Below are 17241 nucleotides of genomic sequence, written 5' to 3'. Positions count from 1 at the left end.
CTTGACAAACGCTACACCGCTACATCATACATCACACTGGTGTTTACTGTCACCAGTTCTGAATCAGAACTATAGATGTCCGATTTACAAATGAATCACTAATTTCATTTGGTTCTTTACTATGACAGCAAAGCAGCCTGAATCAGTTTGCGATTCAATCTGAATGACTCAGAAAGCTCACACGCGCTGCTGAATCATTTGGTGTGCACTCTCACTTGACAACACGTTTACTTTAAAACATGGAAAATAAAGATAATGCTTGTTGCAGTGGCTCTACAATCAAAGGAACCCAAAACAAGCAAATGTGTCCTATCATTTGCCAGTGAAGAATAAAGTCTTTATTTAGTTCAACACATGTGCAGCTTGTGAGCGATTACTGCAGGTAAAGACATTTTCCAAACAAAAGATTATCAAAACACTTAGTAGCCAACACGAAAACACACAAAAAAGGACCATGGCATTACCATGTTTTTTGGACATGTACCATTACCTGTGAGCACCATGTTAATATAATGGTATATGAATATGGTAATCATATGGCAAAGTACCATGGTGTAGAGCTGAGGAGGGCGGGGCCGGGCTGGAATGAGACACACCCGGTCCCCAATCAGCCTGATGGGGCGCGCGAGGGATAAAGGCGGCCGGGGACGACAGTTAGAGAGAGAGAATTACAGACAGCTGTGCTGTGTTTTTAGTTGTGTGTTTTTGGTTGGGTATTTGTTTAATAAATTGTTATTTAAGTTGTCAAGCCGGTTCTCGCCTCCTCCTTTCCTCTAAATCCCCTTACACTGGTGCCAAAACCCGGGAAGGAGGAGGGATTCCCGTCGCAGAGTCCTCGACACTGCCGTCCACCCAGGGGAGCGCCGCTGCCGTCCGACGGGGGACGGAGTAGCCCGACTACCCGGACGCGGGGAACGGCCGCCGTCCGCGAGGCGAGTGGGGACGGGACTCCACGACCGCCTGGAGCGAGGGAGCCGCTGCCGGGGGCGGAGGAGTGCCCTGCCGTCCCCCGGGAACGCGGAGGGGTCGAGAGAAGACCGCCGTCCGCGGGGGGGAGGAGGGAAGTGACTCCCCGACCGCCTGGAGTGGTAGGGCCTTTGCCAGGGGCGGAGGAGAGTCTCCACGGGACGCCGGGAACGCGGAGGGGCGTTCTGTCCGCTGGGGGTCGGAGGTCTGACTCCGGTCCGCCCGGGGAGGAGCGGCTGCAGTCCGCCTGAGAGGGTGGAGTAGTGATCGAGGACCACGCGATGGCGCATCAGAGAACCGGTGAGTTTCTTTTTCTCTCTCTCCTCTCTCTCTCTCTGCCGCTCCGTGTTGGCCTTTCCCTCGCCATTTTGTGTTGTTTTTTCTCCTCCCAGGTCGAGGAAGGCGGGGAGGACCCGCCCACCCGCCCGGAGAGGAAGGGTGGGGGGGATGTACGTCATGCCGGGGGCTCCCCGGCCTGAGGCAACGCCGGGAGGAGTGTAGAGCTGAGGAGGGCGGGGCCGGGCTGGAATGAGACACACCCGGTCCCCAATCAGCCTGATGGGGCGCGCGAGGGATAAAGGCGGCCGGGGACGACAGTTAGAGAGAGAGAGAATTACAGACAGCTGTGCTGTGTTTTTAGTTGTGTGTTTTTGGTTGGGTATTTGTTTAATAAATTGTTATTTAAGTTGTCAAGCCGGTTCTCGCCTCCTCCTTTCCTCTAAACCCCCTTACACATGGTATTCTTTGAATTATCTTAAAGCACCGTGTAAATACAATAGTAGCCAATATGAATATGGTAATCATACCTGTATATCAAATTATCATGGTAGTACCATGGTTTTCTTTTAAGTATTTTGAAGCACCATGTATAAACAGAATGGTACATAAATATGGTAATTGTATTTCAAAGTACCATGTTATTACCATCTGATACCTTCAGATTTCACATTGTTATTGCCCAGATGTGCTCACATACACAAGGAATTTTGGCCTCTGATCAGAAGCTTTCAGTACTTTCAGAAATACAACAGCTAGACACAGAATTCAAGGATAAGATCAACTGTATATGTACTCAGAGTTTTTATACAGAAATGCGCAAAGGAAATTATGTTCAAATGGGTTTGTAGAGGTGGTAGTATAAATATGAACAATTACATGTAAAAATTATGCTTTTTCACAATGAACACATGGGTTTATATAGGTAGCATGTGTAAATATGGACTTACATGGTTTTTACATGCATATACCTTTTATATTGCACCATACTGTATACTTGTATACTGTATTGCACTATACATGCTATACCTTGGCTTTGATAATCTGGTGGTGGAAAAAAATTAAGTAGCTTAAATGTAGCAAGCTACTTTTGGTGTGTTGCTTTTAGTGTAACTTGTTATTTTCTCTGAAGTGTAGCTTTTATCTAAGCTTACAACATTTTTCAGTTGAGTAATTGTTAGCTTAGCTAGCTAAATTTTTGAGTAGCTTGCCCAACACTGATTGTTATCCAATTGGGTAAGCACATTTCATCTATACTTTCAATTAGAACACACAACACTGTTCCCAAAACACAGATATATTCACATTCTATATGCAAATATATCAGAGTTCACTTCCACTATCATGCTAATGCTGGGTAGCACAATTTTGATGCTCTTGGTAGTATATAACTAAAAGCAGGAGGCAGCTAAAATTGCTTCAAAAGAATGCAATATAAAAGCTAGCAGCTGCTATGTGATGCATTTTCTATGTCGTCTTTGGACTTCCAAACTTCTGTCTGCTGGCGCAGTTCCGTTTGGGGGAAGTTAAGTTCCTGTACGTGTCTTGAACAACCAGATGGAGTTTCATTATCTTATTAAACCACCTCCTGCCTATTGGAGAGCATCTACACTTGGGAAGGGGGATTTACTAAGAATGACTTATAGTATCACTCTGATAACTGCCTAGCGACCAGATGGAACACACTAGCAACCAAATTGCAACACCCATATGTTGCATAAAAAAAAAACAAACAAAAAAAACAACAGCTTAGACATTTAACCAAACATCTCATTTGGTGTTTTACAGAAAAAAAATAAAATATACAGATTTGGAAAAACAAGAAGGTGAGTAAATGACATAGGGCTTTATTTCAGAGACTGTGCTAGGCACAGAGCAAAGTACAAAGACTGTGTGCTACGTTTTGTCCAGTTTTCGTGAGTGCTAATTCTAAGCACAATTTTCATGCCAGCGCAAAGCGCAAGTGGCCGTGGTTGGGAGAGTCTGCGGTATCTGTGAACGCGTGCAAACTGTAGAGGTATTGTATGTTGATGAAGTGGTGCAAAGTAGGGCTGCTCGATTATGGCAAAAATCATAATCAATATTATTTTGTTTAATACGGAGATCACGATTTTTAAACATGATTACTCATTGACTTTGGAAACATCATGCATTCATTGAACTTTTCAAAAAAATCTTTTTAACTGTGGATTTCCTTTAACTTGAAAAGTAAACTGCACTGGGTAGGGGAGGAGGCTATTGTCATGATAAATATTTTATGTCACGTATGGTAGTCAGATAAAGAAAAGCCTCCATCGCCATCATTAACAGCAGGGATGCTCATAGTTCTATGGAATTAGGTCTACTTTTTCATCATGTTATTGCAGCAAGATCTACCATGTACAATAAAGTCAATACATTATCACAATACCAAAATTTCAGTAGTCGGTAGTGAAATTTGATGATTCTCAATACCAGCTTCAAAACCACAACAAATAATAACACTAAATAATATGTTAATTATGGAAGAATGGTTTCAAGTTCTTAAGTAATTAAGCAGTGAGTGTTTTCTCGTTGATATGGTTGTTTGATTATTAAAATGACACACTAGACAGCAGCAGGTCTATTAGCTTACATTTATACTTACAAGTCCGACATTTTAATACAAATCCGCTTTTTTCTTTGCTGTTTACGTTCACTTTAGACATCACTCTCTGTGTTTACATCATGAATACCTCACCAAGACAGCCATTTTGGCAGAAGTTTCAAATGTATTTGACCGTTCAGGTGTGCATCAGCGCAAGCATTTTCAGAACACGTGCATGTTCGATCCATCTTGAACTCACAAAAAACAAATTTTCTCTTCTTTATACATGGCTCCAGACTGCAATGGCGACTAGATGTTAAATTATAGTCGAAAAAAAAAGTATTTTTGGTCGCATTAGCGACCACTTTAGTCGTGTGCGTTAATATGCGGTTTCGTCAGATATCATCTTGTGAGTTATTGAATACATCTATAGAGCAAGCACCAGTGTGTCTCACACCGCTTTTCACCCATTCTGTTTCTGACGAGCTTGCTGCACCACACGCAACAACAACAACAAACCCAGCGCGAGAGAGTCTTGATCAAATTACTCTTTTGAACCGGATCTTTTTCATGAATCACCCGAAAAGAACTGAGGGTTTGAATTCAAGAGCTCAGGTTAGCAGTTTGAATCAGATTCACTTTCTCAGCGAATCAGCCGTCAGTGAGCTCACAACTGGGAGTACTGACATTTCAAAATAAGAGTCCCATGTGTATTTCGGGCTTCTTTATAATTAAAAGTCCCGTATTGTGTACCACTTTTTTCTCCTGGTAATTACGGATTGGGATTTGAGTAGCACAATAAACTGCATCTGGCATTTCATTCAATTTGTACTCTTGTAGTCTCTGTGTCTGGGCCATCTGGTAACAGTAAAAGACTAAGGCAATATACCTTATTCACGCTAGCGCCATCTTTGATTTTTAATAGGAATGACAATGAGGCCATGAGGGATAGACGTACAGTCTCTTCAATGGCACGAACGGTATAAGCTCCTAGATCACATCTGATTTTCCACAACTTATGTTGTCTGGAGTTCTTTGTATACAGAATGTTCTTGGACAGATATTTTATCAATGTTTTGTCCGCGGAATGATCCAAAGACACTTTAAACTGCAGTAAAGCCCATTGAAGAGATGATAAGTCTATCCCTCGCAGCCTTGTTGTCATTCCTATTAAAAATCAAAGATGGCACTAGCGTGAATAAGGTATATTGCCTTAGTCTTTTACTGTTACCAGATGGCCCAGACACAGAGACTACAAGAGTACAAATTGAATGAAATGCCAGATGCAGTTTATTGTGCTACTCCAATCCCAATCAGTAATTACCAGGAGGAAAAAAAGATGGTGCTACCATGAATAAGGTCTATATTGTAAGATCAAGCTTTTGACAATTAGGACAATTGAGGAACTATTACACAAGGTGCAAACATTCATTGATGCTCAAGAAGACAACAAACTACTATATGCATACTATATGTTATTATCTGTAATGTAGATTGTGAAGAGCAGTATTAAATAAAATAATCTTTCATCTCTTATATTTGTGTAAATTATGAAAGGGGTGTGAACATTTGAGACAAAAGAGAAATGCAAACTTATCTTCTCAACCATATATACTGTTATTAAACCTCCGATTAATGGGTTATCAGCTGTCTTCCTTTTCTTCGGCTTTCTATCTTGTTTCTGAACAGCAATCTAAATCAAGCAATTATATGATTTGGCTCTGAAGTCATTTTTTTAGTCTGGAGCCCTGTAATGGAGTTGCGAATAGCCAATTTTCTTCATAAGATAAGATACACACATTGAACATGACATATATAATGACTTACTACCTCGTGAGCCATCACATTATAATCTAGCTGCAGCAAACGCTCACGAAGTGATGAGCGTCCCCGTGACAGAGTGTACATCAGCCAGGAGAAGATTCAGTCTCTTCCCCGGTCACTTCACGCAACTCATACACGCGGTACTGACCGCACAGAGAAATGGCAGTTTTGGAGTTCATTTTCATAACCCGCTTCCTTATTATTAGAACTTTAATAAAGGATACTTTAAAAATATTGCACCGGGATGTTTCATTGCGAAAAAAGGCACAATAATCGTTTTATCTCAATTATCTTGTTTTCATAATCGTTGGAAGCCAAAATCGCAATTGAAAATAAAATTTGATAAATCGTCCAGCCCTAGTGCAATTTGCTATTTTCATGAGAAATAGTTCATTGTGCTAAGATTTTTAAGCACCATGTCTAATCTCAGTGCAAAGTCTAAAATCAGGCCCTGCATTTGCAGTTTGGGGATTCCACCAGCAGATGATATCAAAGAGCTATCGATCACTTTTAATACTAGCCATGATATTTGTCATAACCAAACATAAATCATTAAACAGAGAAACATATTTGTGACGAGGAGGAGGGCAGGGCCGGGCCGTGAGTGCGCACGGCTGGCCCCCAATCGGGTTAATCAGCTGAGGAGAGGGATAAGGCTGAGCCAAATTCGGCAGTTCGGGAGAGAGAGAGCCACATGCAGCTGCCGTGTGTGTGTTTATGTTTATGTCTTTTTAAGTTTTCATTAAACATTATTTTGATGGTTTAGCCGGTTCTTGCCTCCTCCTTGCCCATTTTAAACCCTGTTACAATATTAAAAATATACATTACAAAACAATAAGCAATGTGAGAGAAGCAAAGCATATTTCAACGAGGTGAGACACATGTGAGTTGGACGAGAGCCAACAGTCTTGCACCTAGACTTAGCACGTGCTTGCACAAAAATATCAAAACTTCATGGCCATGCCCACTGACCGTATCACAAAGAGTTGTGCTTAAGGCATAGCGCTCTTAAAATAGAGCCAATTATCTTCAGTTTTGGGAGAACTAATCCTAAAATGTCATAAAACAGCTACAAAAGGAATGTAGAGATAGATGGATGATGGGCAAGAGCACATAACTGACCTGATGAGGAACGAGACCCAGTGATGTGGGGGGTTCATTCATGCGGTCATCACTGCTACTGGCCACAGCATAACCTCTGACACAAACACACACACAGAGAGAGAGAGAGAGAGAGAGAGAAATAAACAGAATTGAGAGACTATAGTTTCAGATTCTGTAGAATCCCTTAAAAGGCAGATTTATTTTCAGTTACCGTGTGTGTGTGTTTGGAGGAATGATTGTACGAATGATTCAAGCTGCTTCTGGATTTAGTCAGATTTAGTCACAAATCCTGAGGCAAGTGTGTGATTCAAAGTCACAGCGAGTCAAAGTGTCAAAAACAGTCAAAGACACATTCACTGAGTATTTCAACATCTGAAAGTTATGTTTGATTTCTTACTAATGCGTCCTGTGTGATTGGATTTGTTAAATGTAAGGGAGCTGTATTGCATCAGCCAATCAAATATATAACACATTTCAAAGCTGATGTGTGTAATCTTTTTGATGTTAAAATTCCTTCTCAGCTCACAGCTTAATATGACTAGACAACTATAAGTAAGCCATTGTAGATTGATTTTACCTAAAAGTGTAACACTGTGGCTCTGTGTTTCTCGGTTTGTTTGAGCGGCCCATCCAGCTCAACACAGCAACATTGGCTCAATCAGTGTCATAAGTTTGGGGCGGGAGTGTCTGTTTGTAATACTAATGGAAGAAGAGGGGAGTTTTCTGGAATCTGTTTGCAATTCCATTTGGTAACGTTAGTGGCGCAGAAATTACATACTTCACCTTTAAAGGAATAGTTAATAGTTAATTCTCTTATAATTTATTCAATCTTATGCTGTCACAAACTCATTTGAGTTTTTTGAAGCATATATGATGTGTGTGAAAACAAACCTGAAGTTATTATGCTTGGCTCTCTTGTTTCAATTGATATGTTTTGTTGTCAGCTAGGTCCTCAATCGGCCAATGTACACAATTTTGTCAAAAATATTGGTGTCATTTTTGACTCCTCTTTGAAATCTGACAAGCAGTTTAGTATCAAGTATACAAAAAGGAAGTTTTCATCAGTTAAGATCCACTGCTGAAGTAAAACCCTTTCTTTGCCGTAAGAACTTTTTAAACGTGTTAATCTCAATCTTTTGATACTGTTTGAGGTTATACTGTTGTTAAGTCTACGGTAATTCCTTCCATATTTTCCTGTTTAATTTTTACTAGTTAGATTCTTTTTTCTTGATTTATTTTATTATAACTCGTACATTTTATGATTCTGTTGTGTTTTTCTGAATTGTGCAGCACTTTCGGTCAACTTCTGTTGCTTTTAAATGTGCTATATAAATAAACCTTGACTTGACTTGTGTTTGTCCATACAATGCAAGTCAATGGGAACCAAAACTTTTAAGCTCCAAAAGGACATAAAGGCATCATAATTTCTCTTGAAGTGCTACGATGGGTTTTGGGTGAGAAACAGACCAAAATGTAACTCCTTTTTCACTAAACTGTAATTTTGTAAAATTTTTATTATAATGTTTCACTGTAATTGAGCTTCTCTCATGACCGCACCAAGGAGACTGCAGATGTCAAGATTTATGGTGAAAAAGGAGTTACTTTTTGTATACAAGTATAAAAATCTTTGTTTGTTCTACTCAGAAGAAACATATATTTTGAGTTTGAAATGACATAAGGATGAGTAAATGATAAGAAAATTATAATTTTTAAGTGAACTATTCCTCATATACTGGTCTCTTGTTATTATGACTCAAGTTAAACACTGAAGTATAAACTTTATTCAGGTCCGCCCCTTTTCAGGACTCCGCTCTTCTGGGTTTTGTCTACTAAGAGCTTGCATTGATGCTCGATCAAAATAGAATTCAGAGAGTGTAACTACAGAGAGCATTTTTCACAAAGAGGCAATGGTGTGACACAAAAAACAAAGTGAGGTGTTTACAAGTCACTGTAAATTTTCATTTTTCGACACCCAGGTAAACTGGACCTTGCAGATCATATTCGGACAACTGACACACTGCGATTTTTCACAATACTGTACAAGCACTGAAATGTTATTTTGAGAAAATGTCAAGAGTAGATGTCTGCAAATTCTAGGCAAAGGGTGACTACTTTGAAGATGCTAAAATATAACACAGTTTTGATTTATTTTGGATTTTGTTTAGTCACAACATAATTCCCATAGTTCCATTTATGTTATTCCATAGTTTTGATGACTTTACTATTATTCATATTATACTACTATTATTGTACTATTATACATGCTGGGCACTTAGTGGCTGCTTTTCTTAATTATTCAGTCCAAGTCATCCATTTCAAAAACTTATTTTTTAAATAAAATGTTAGTTTTGTAATTAAATAAATGAATATGTTGGCACAATTATATTTTTGTCCACAAAACTAATTTAAAACATTTAAGCATATGCCTTCAGATCAAAAGGTTTTTAAGATCATGAGAAACATTTCAGGCAAGTGACCCCAAACTTTTGAACGGTAGTGTGTGTGTATGTATATATATATATATATATATATATTTTAGGAGTGTAACAGTTCTCGGTAAAAAAACAAACCGTATGGTTCGCCACCCACGGTTTGGGAAGCATTGGCACCGCGGTCGGTTCACCTCAAGTTTAATGATGCATCTGGAGCACAAGTTTTGGTCAAGAAAACAAAGCGTCAAACAGACAAGCACAGTTACAACCTCTGCTAATGCACCTAAATGGATCTGTAGATGGATATGCTCTGCCTGTGTTTCACGTGGGTCAACTTGATGACATCACTGTTCTGCAAGTGTTGTGTGTAGCTGAAAATGGCAAGAGGAAAAAACAAGCCACTGACAGAGAAGCCCCCTGCGTTTCTCCTTTCTGGGAGCATTTTATTTTTGCAGTCAATTAAAACAGCAAAGGTCAAAATACGTTTACAAAACAGGCACTGTTTGCAGACATCGCTCAACATGTGTGCTGTATACTGGTAATAAATGTCAATAATATGCGTGAGGGTTTATTTAAAACACACACGCAAGTTCTTCCTGTTTCCTCGCACAGCTGTAATCTATCGCGAGCGTCAATAATGCACTTTGATTAAAGGCATTAAGATGCCGTTATAGTAATACATTGATACATGATTAAACTTTTTCGCCAACATCACCCAGGGAAAGAGCCATAGGTGAGCCGAAACTGCACCCACTCCCTTCAATTTTTAAGTAGGCACTCCAGGCTAATTCAAACAGACATGAAACAATAACTAAAGCGCTTGGGGTGTTCATATGGGATTTCCACATATTATTAAAATACTCTGCACTATCCGCATTATCACAAAATCCCTTCTCGTATGCATTTTAATAGCAAGGTTATCCCTTTTTATAGTGACGTACAGCTTCCGAATATTGAATATATGTTGAGATGAATTTGAAGTGCACTTTATGTTGATGCATGTAGTGTATTAGCGCAGATATTAAGTTAAAATGTTGATTTAGAAATTAGAGAATTTTATTTTTTTATTTTTTTGTAATCCTGATGAAAATTAACCATGGTTTTACTATAGTAATATTGTAGTAACCATGACTGCTGTCACCATGGTTGTCTGAGCATAAATCATTATTTTGATGCAATTAACCATGGTTTTATAACAGTAATACTCTAGTTTCTATATAGTAACCATGATTTTACTATATATTGTAACCATGACAGTAACCATGTTTATATTGTGGTTACTATGATTTTACTACAAATAACATGGTTATACTATGGTTACTGTTGTGAAACCATGATTGTTATTTAAGTGCAAACCTGTTGAAGTGTTCACCAAATAGATTATTCTTTGGATTTAGCAGTAACATTTTTTTCTGAACAAAGCAAATACCGAACCGTACCAAAACCGTAACCGTGAGAAATTCAAACTGCTACACCCCTAAAATATATATATATATATATATACACACACACACACGCACACACACATACACAGTTTCATTAAATCCTTTTTAAAAAATATATACATTTAAATGATTAAATAGCCTGCTTTAGCCTTGTTTTTTTTTACATGTTCGTACAGTATGCATGCTATACAACTGAATGCAGACAATGTAAGTAAATTACAAGACCATTCTCCACTATGATTGTTAGTTAGTTAGTTAAAATCATGAAATTTGCTTTCATACAAAATCATGCACATAGCAACGAGAGAGTTAATTCTTGACAAAATGTTAAAAAAAAAAAAAAAACACATGAATGAAGGGTTTGCGGTCATTTTTGCACTGATTTGCACAGAACGGGACAAAAACAAATAATACTGAGAAAATATTGAGAAGACAGTTCTTGGCGAGACATGGGAGCATTTTCAAGGCATTTTATTTTGGCTTTTGATTTCCAATGTATCATTCTCCTCTTGCACTCTTTCACTCTCACTTTTGGCTACTGTTCATTGCTGCTTTCTCGCTGATGGGGATACAGTACACACCTGATGGCTGGTTGGTCAGCTTTCAAATGGGTTTACATACCATAGCATCTGTCAAAGAATCTACAACTAGTCAAACCATGTCTCACAAGTGCGCAAACTAAAAGAGTGGCAGCGGCAGGCACATGCTACGATTTGGGACTACTTGTTGCAGACTAGTCGCAGACTCAAAACATCAAAAGCGACGAGTTTGGGTCTTGTAGTGTGCACCTGGTTTATCCTGATATGGATTAGGACAGATGTGGGATTCAGCCGGGATGTTATGATTTAGTGGGAAGTTTAACTAAATGAATGAAGTACATACCCCTCTGGGTGTTGAAGTATAGATACCATCAGTTCAACAGCCAGGGCTCCAGCGATCATAGCAAGGCCAGGACGGCTCACTGTACACTGCTGGTCCAGAGTTCTATCTCTGGTAGACTAACAATTGGATAAGGGTTTACTTTAGTGGATTAAATCAACTATAAATCATAAAAAAAAAACACATTCATTATTTTCTTTGATCCTGGTTAAGTGACCAGAGAATCCAAGTCTTTTTTTTTTTATTATTTATTTATTTATTTATTTATTTATTTTTTTAGCAAATGGCTTTGGCTACATGATTCATATTATACTTGAATAACATAATATGTGTACTGTATGCAACTATGATTAGAACTCACATCTCCAGGCGCAACCACATCGTTACAGAAGTAGCAGCCAAGACGGTGTCCTGGTATGTTGGAGAACAGAGATGCTCCTGATGATGTGAAAAGGTGAGGTTATGATGTGTACCAATCCTTGGAATGAATTGATTTAAACCAATTATACTTTGTGTGCAAAACGTCTTGAGGTTTATAAGTGTCCCCTTAAGGAAGGAAAACTTTGTGCCATCCCATAAGAAAGCCGTTATTAATAAATAAATAAAAAGTTAAAAACATTTGATTTGTTGCACAAGGGGGTTAACCTTAACAAACAAACTGAAATATTTCAAAGCAGAGTATACCTAGAAGAAGAAAAAAATCACTATAGATGAATTTTACTTGACTTTTTACATTTTATTAATTTATGTAACTTTTCTAGGCCTGGAAATTACAGTATTACAATTCCCTGATATTTCCAGGCTTTCCATGACATGGTCTGTCTCCACACTACTTGACATAAACTATGATGAACTCTGACATTTCTTTAATGTACAATTGCTTGGAATTGACGTGTTCAGTGATAAAAAGAATTTGTTGGCCAACCCAGCATAATTAACCACGGGTTCCCTCAGGAATTTTCAATGCGTATTTAGAATAGGTTTTCTATTTATGAGTTAAATCAGATCTGTGGTTAGCATTATTTGAGATATTTTCATGTTATGTTCTACAACATATATTACACACAGTCATACCTTAAATGAATCAACATTAATTTAAAAGCAGACTTCGTGCTTGGACCCCTAATAAAGTGCTGAAATAAATATAGCAGCTACGCTGATAATGTCAAACTTAATTGGTTTTTGCAACGTCACAATACGTGCTGAGAACTAATGAGGTTTGATATGATCTATACAGCCATCATATCTGATTTCAGCACTTTATTAATGATTTGATTGGATTTGAGAGTGAATAACAAATGTCATTCTGTTCATCACACAAAGTGATCTTATTGATTCAGAAGACTTGGAATATCAATTAGTAAAATTATCTTTTACTGTGGTTTAAAAGGAGCATGACATGAGGAATCAAGTTCTTCTTGTTCTTTGGCATAAAAGAGTTCATTACTATAAAACATACGGTAAGTTTCAGAACTCAAAGCTTTCTCTGCAATAATAAACATTATTGAAACCAAGCTGCAAATGTGCATTGTTCTCTACTGCCACGATTTTGTGCCTTTACAGCAAGACATCAATGCCTACTTTTACATAATCACACCCTCGGCCCACCCACTGATGCTCAGTTGGACTAGGAAAGGTTAAAAGGATAGAGCAGGACAGAAAGATCTACTATTCATGCACACCAAAGTGTACTTACACAGGACACCCATCTGGACTATTATTATTATTATCGTTTTATCTAAACATGCACTACACAGACATCTTTGATCAATGTAAAGCATCTAACAACACTTTTAAAAGACGCTATGTGAAGTTATACTTAAGGATACCCACATTCTGTTTCATTCTGCAGCGCTATGTCTTGTTTTTTTAGTCTAAATTTATCCTGGACACGTTCTTGCGCCCATCTGCGCTAATTTTAATTGTTGATCTACGTAAACATGCACTAGATGGACGTCTTTGACCGATTTGATGCGTTTCCGGTGGTGTGCGTCATTTTTTAAAAGCAGAACAATTTATACTTCTAAAAATGCGTCTTGTTCTGCTCCACTCCACTGCTGCCACTGGCTGCGAGAAATGCATCCCGTTCTGTGTAAACAGACATGGAAGATGTTAGATGTCAAGGCTGTGGAGACCAGAGTCTCTGTTTTGGCCTCCGCTGAAGTATCCCAACATTAGGAAAGAGCGGCTGATGTTTAACACTTCTCGATCGCGTCAGTGCAGGATTATGTGTGGGAGGCACGTTTCACTGTAGATTTTATTGTGTGTGTGGCACATTTCACAGTGGAATAAATGTGTGATACTGTATATTGTTTATGGTGCTGCTGGGCTTGAGTAAACACTTTGATGTGCTTGATGTGCATTATGTGTAAACCCTGAAATATAGATTGATGTTGTTGTGGAGCTGGTTCATTCTCTTCCGATTGAGTTTTAAATATATATGGCTTTATTTAAGGCGCTGCACGATGTTAGCCAATTATAACAGTGGCCGTTTAAATGTAAGTCTAAAACTAAGCGTTTTAATCAGAGAGCCAGAGACAAGGTGTAAACAGATCATATATTACTCAATTTTAACTGTTTTTGTGATAAAAAAAAAAAAAAAAAGAGAAAAATACTAACATTATAAGTGGACCTCAGGGAAAATAAAAACTTATAAACAAAAGTCACTATTGACTGTAATTATATGTCCAATAAACTGAAGAATTTGTAAAATTCTCCTTTAGTGTTCCACAGTAGAAAGAAAGTCATATGTTAACAATGACAGGATTTTAGTTTTGGGGTAAACCGTTCCTTTAAGGACTACAAACTGAACAGCTCTATTTGTTGATGTTCATGTCAACCTCTGCTTCTGTACAAGTTAAATATTACTTTTACAGTGATCTGTAAATATCCTGATTTAAAATCTTAACAGCAATAAAAACAGGGTGTCTGGAAAATCAAATACCAGAAGTTATTTTTAGTCTTACCTGGTGTTGTAGTGGCTGCTGGTGTTGAGGAGGAGGAAGAGTTGGAGGAAGCAGACATGGGACTGGAGTCTTCACATTGGGACTCTTTGGGTTTCTTGAGGCCGTGTCTCATTACCACAAATGTGTCGAAGCCAAGAGCAGCATTAACAATCAACTACAGTCAGACAGAGGTTTGCAGTCAGGATATGATTGAAGCAAAAGCTTTTAACCAACTGGTGTCAAAGTGATATTTAGTGGATGTATGTTAACAAAGATGTCCTTGCAGAGTAACCAAAAGTGTAGTTTCTCATATTAACTATGGACATGTTCCATTAACATTTGACAACCACAAAAATCAAAATACTTTTTGTCTTAATTTGTTAGCAAGAAATCTACAGGTGTATCATTTAAAACCTTAAAAATGTCTTAGTGTGAAATGTTCTGCTTGAAAGTGTGTTTATGCTATTTTCTTTTAAAAAAAATTACACTTGGCATTGATATTTTGCTATCATATGCAATGGCATTCAAGCTACTTCTTCAAAATCGGCATTCCATATAAACTTCAAGCTGCTAATATGGTTAGTCTTACATTAAATCAAATGAACAATCTATTGTACTATGGATTGGGATGTATTTTTACATTAAATTAGCCATAGACTGTGTTGTATTTTTCATTGAATTTAGTTTGCACTAAAGCTTGTGAATGACAAATATGCATTTTTAACAAGGTATGCAAGCTTAAAGGAATAGTTCACCCAAAAATTATCATTCTCTCATTATTTACTCACCCTTATGCAATGAGGATGTTTTCAAAAATAATGGCATGAGCATTTTTTATTTATCAATTAACTTTATGCTAAGTGCAGTAAACATGAAAAAAAATAAAAATAAAAATATATATTTGGTGTGACCACCATGTCTTTAAAACAGCACCAATTCTCTATGGCTGCAACAACTAATTGATAAAATCGATAATTATCAACATCGGTATCCAATAGGATCAGGTAAGCATATGTGCAATTACTCAGTTTAGTCTCTCTGCTGTGAAAAGCCTCAATGCTGAAGCTGTTAGTTCAACTGTATTTCCCAGCTGTACTGTTGTAGTAGATTAATCCAAGCGATCATGGAGTGAGAGACAATGATGATGACTTCAAAGAAACCGCTCACGGACTGACGTGCGCTTACTCAATGTACGTCAAACTAAACTAGCTCATCATAACACATAAAAATGGTCTGTTATCGCCACCTGCACATCAGCACTCACAGAACGTGAGTTTCGAATATGGGAACTAACTGTTGTACACACACATATACATATATATATATATAAAGGGTTGACGATTTAATGCTTTTATTTTGTGCGATTAATTACATAAATGTAAGCAATTAATCATGCCCCCCGTTGTATACATAAATTCCGTAATAAAAGTACAGATTTTCCTACCATATGAGCAGTTCAAGCTTGAAGTACATCTATTTTTCAAGCCGCATCAATAGGTGGCAGTGCGCCTCAACAAAACTCACAAGCAGCAGCCACCAAATGAGTACTGCTCACTGAGATGAGGAAGCACAACAGACTACAGGAGTCTTTTGTGTTTTTTAAAGTTTCCACTACTTTGAACTTGACATAGCATCCTAAAAATGTGGCGTTTATGAAGCTTAATACCAGTGAGATGCAACAAACGCATCTGTCTGAGGCACATGTATATAAAGCGACAAATAAAAATAGCGTAGACAGAACGCAAGAACTGGACACATTGTCAAACCCAATGCAAAACAGACCGCGGTCAACTGTAGGCTTGTTCAATGATATGAGAATAAAACAAACAATATACTGAGTTCTTAAACCACTATGTGTATTGTCTAATCAATGCTTTATTTATGTGCCACAATAATGCAATTTATTTTAAAACTGAATTTCAATATGTATTATGTATTTATTATAGGCCCAACATATTATATTATAAATACCTGAACTATTATGCATTATTTAAATGAATTATCTTTATTTGGGGGCCTTTCTCAGCAAATAATGATGTATGCAATTAACTGCAATTAATTTGACTGATTAATCGTCAAGTCATGTAATTAATTTGATACATATATATATATATATATATATATATACTGTATTTTTGGCACTATATATACACACACTGATCAGCCACAATATTAAAACCAAATGCCTAATATTGTGTAGGTCCCCCCCTGAGATGCTATTCTTCTCACCACAATTGTACAGAGCGGTTATCTGAATTACTGAAAACTTTGTCAGTTTGAACCAGTCTGGCCATTCTCTGTTGACCTCTCTCATCAACAAGGCATTTCTGTCCACAGAACTGCCACTCACTGGATGTTTTTTTTGTTTTTGGCACCATTCTGAGTAAATTCTAGAGGCTGTTGTGTGTGAAAATCCCAGGAGATCAGCAGTTACAGAAATGCTCAAACCAGCCCATCTGGCACCAACAATCATGCCACGGTCAAAATCACTGAGGTCAAATTTTCCCCTGTTCCCCTGGTCAGCAGAGAATGGCCAGACTAGTTCAAACTGACAAAATATACGGTAACTCATGTAACTGCTCTGCACAACTGTGGTGAGAAGAATAGCGTCTCAGAATGCTATTCTGAGATGTGGGTTGATGCTATTTTGGCGGCACATGGGGGACCTAAACAATATTAGGCAGGTGGTTTTAATGTTGTGGCGGATCAGTGTATAATACAATATATATATCGTTTACATGCAGTTCAGTGATAGGTTTTGAGCACACTTTTTGTGCGATGTTAATGACTATTTTTTTTGGTAT

General features: G+C 37.9%; 1 protein-coding gene across 3 annotated transcripts in view; it reads right to left on the bottom strand.

Moving 5' to 3' along the window:
• The window catches only part of LOC127427837 (ubiquitin-like modifier-activating enzyme ATG7), a 140630-nt gene that overhangs the window by 65381 nt on the left and 58008 nt on the right, over nucleotides 1-17241 (bottom strand). For all 3 annotated transcript variants that reach the window (XM_051675660.1, XM_051675661.1, XM_051675658.1), the window contains 4 exons: nucleotides 14459-14612; nucleotides 11854-11930; nucleotides 11496-11611; nucleotides 6755-6830 (listed from right to left, as the gene is read on the bottom strand). In XM_051675660.1, the coding sequence (XP_051531620.1) occupies nucleotides 6755-6830; nucleotides 11496-11611; nucleotides 11854-11930; nucleotides 14459-14612 (423 nt within the window). The remainder of the gene's footprint in view (nucleotides 1-6754; nucleotides 6831-11495; nucleotides 11612-11853; nucleotides 11931-14458; nucleotides 14613-17241) is intronic.

This window comes from Myxocyprinus asiaticus, chromosome 37 (genome assembly GCF_019703515.2).
Source record: "Myxocyprinus asiaticus isolate MX2 ecotype Aquarium Trade chromosome 37, UBuf_Myxa_2, whole genome shotgun sequence".
In the NCBI taxonomy this organism is placed as follows: domain Eukaryota; kingdom Metazoa; phylum Chordata; class Actinopteri; order Cypriniformes; family Catostomidae; genus Myxocyprinus; species Myxocyprinus asiaticus.
The sequence above is the reverse complement of the archived record's forward strand: the minus strand, read 5'-3'. Positions and strand labels throughout refer to the sequence as shown.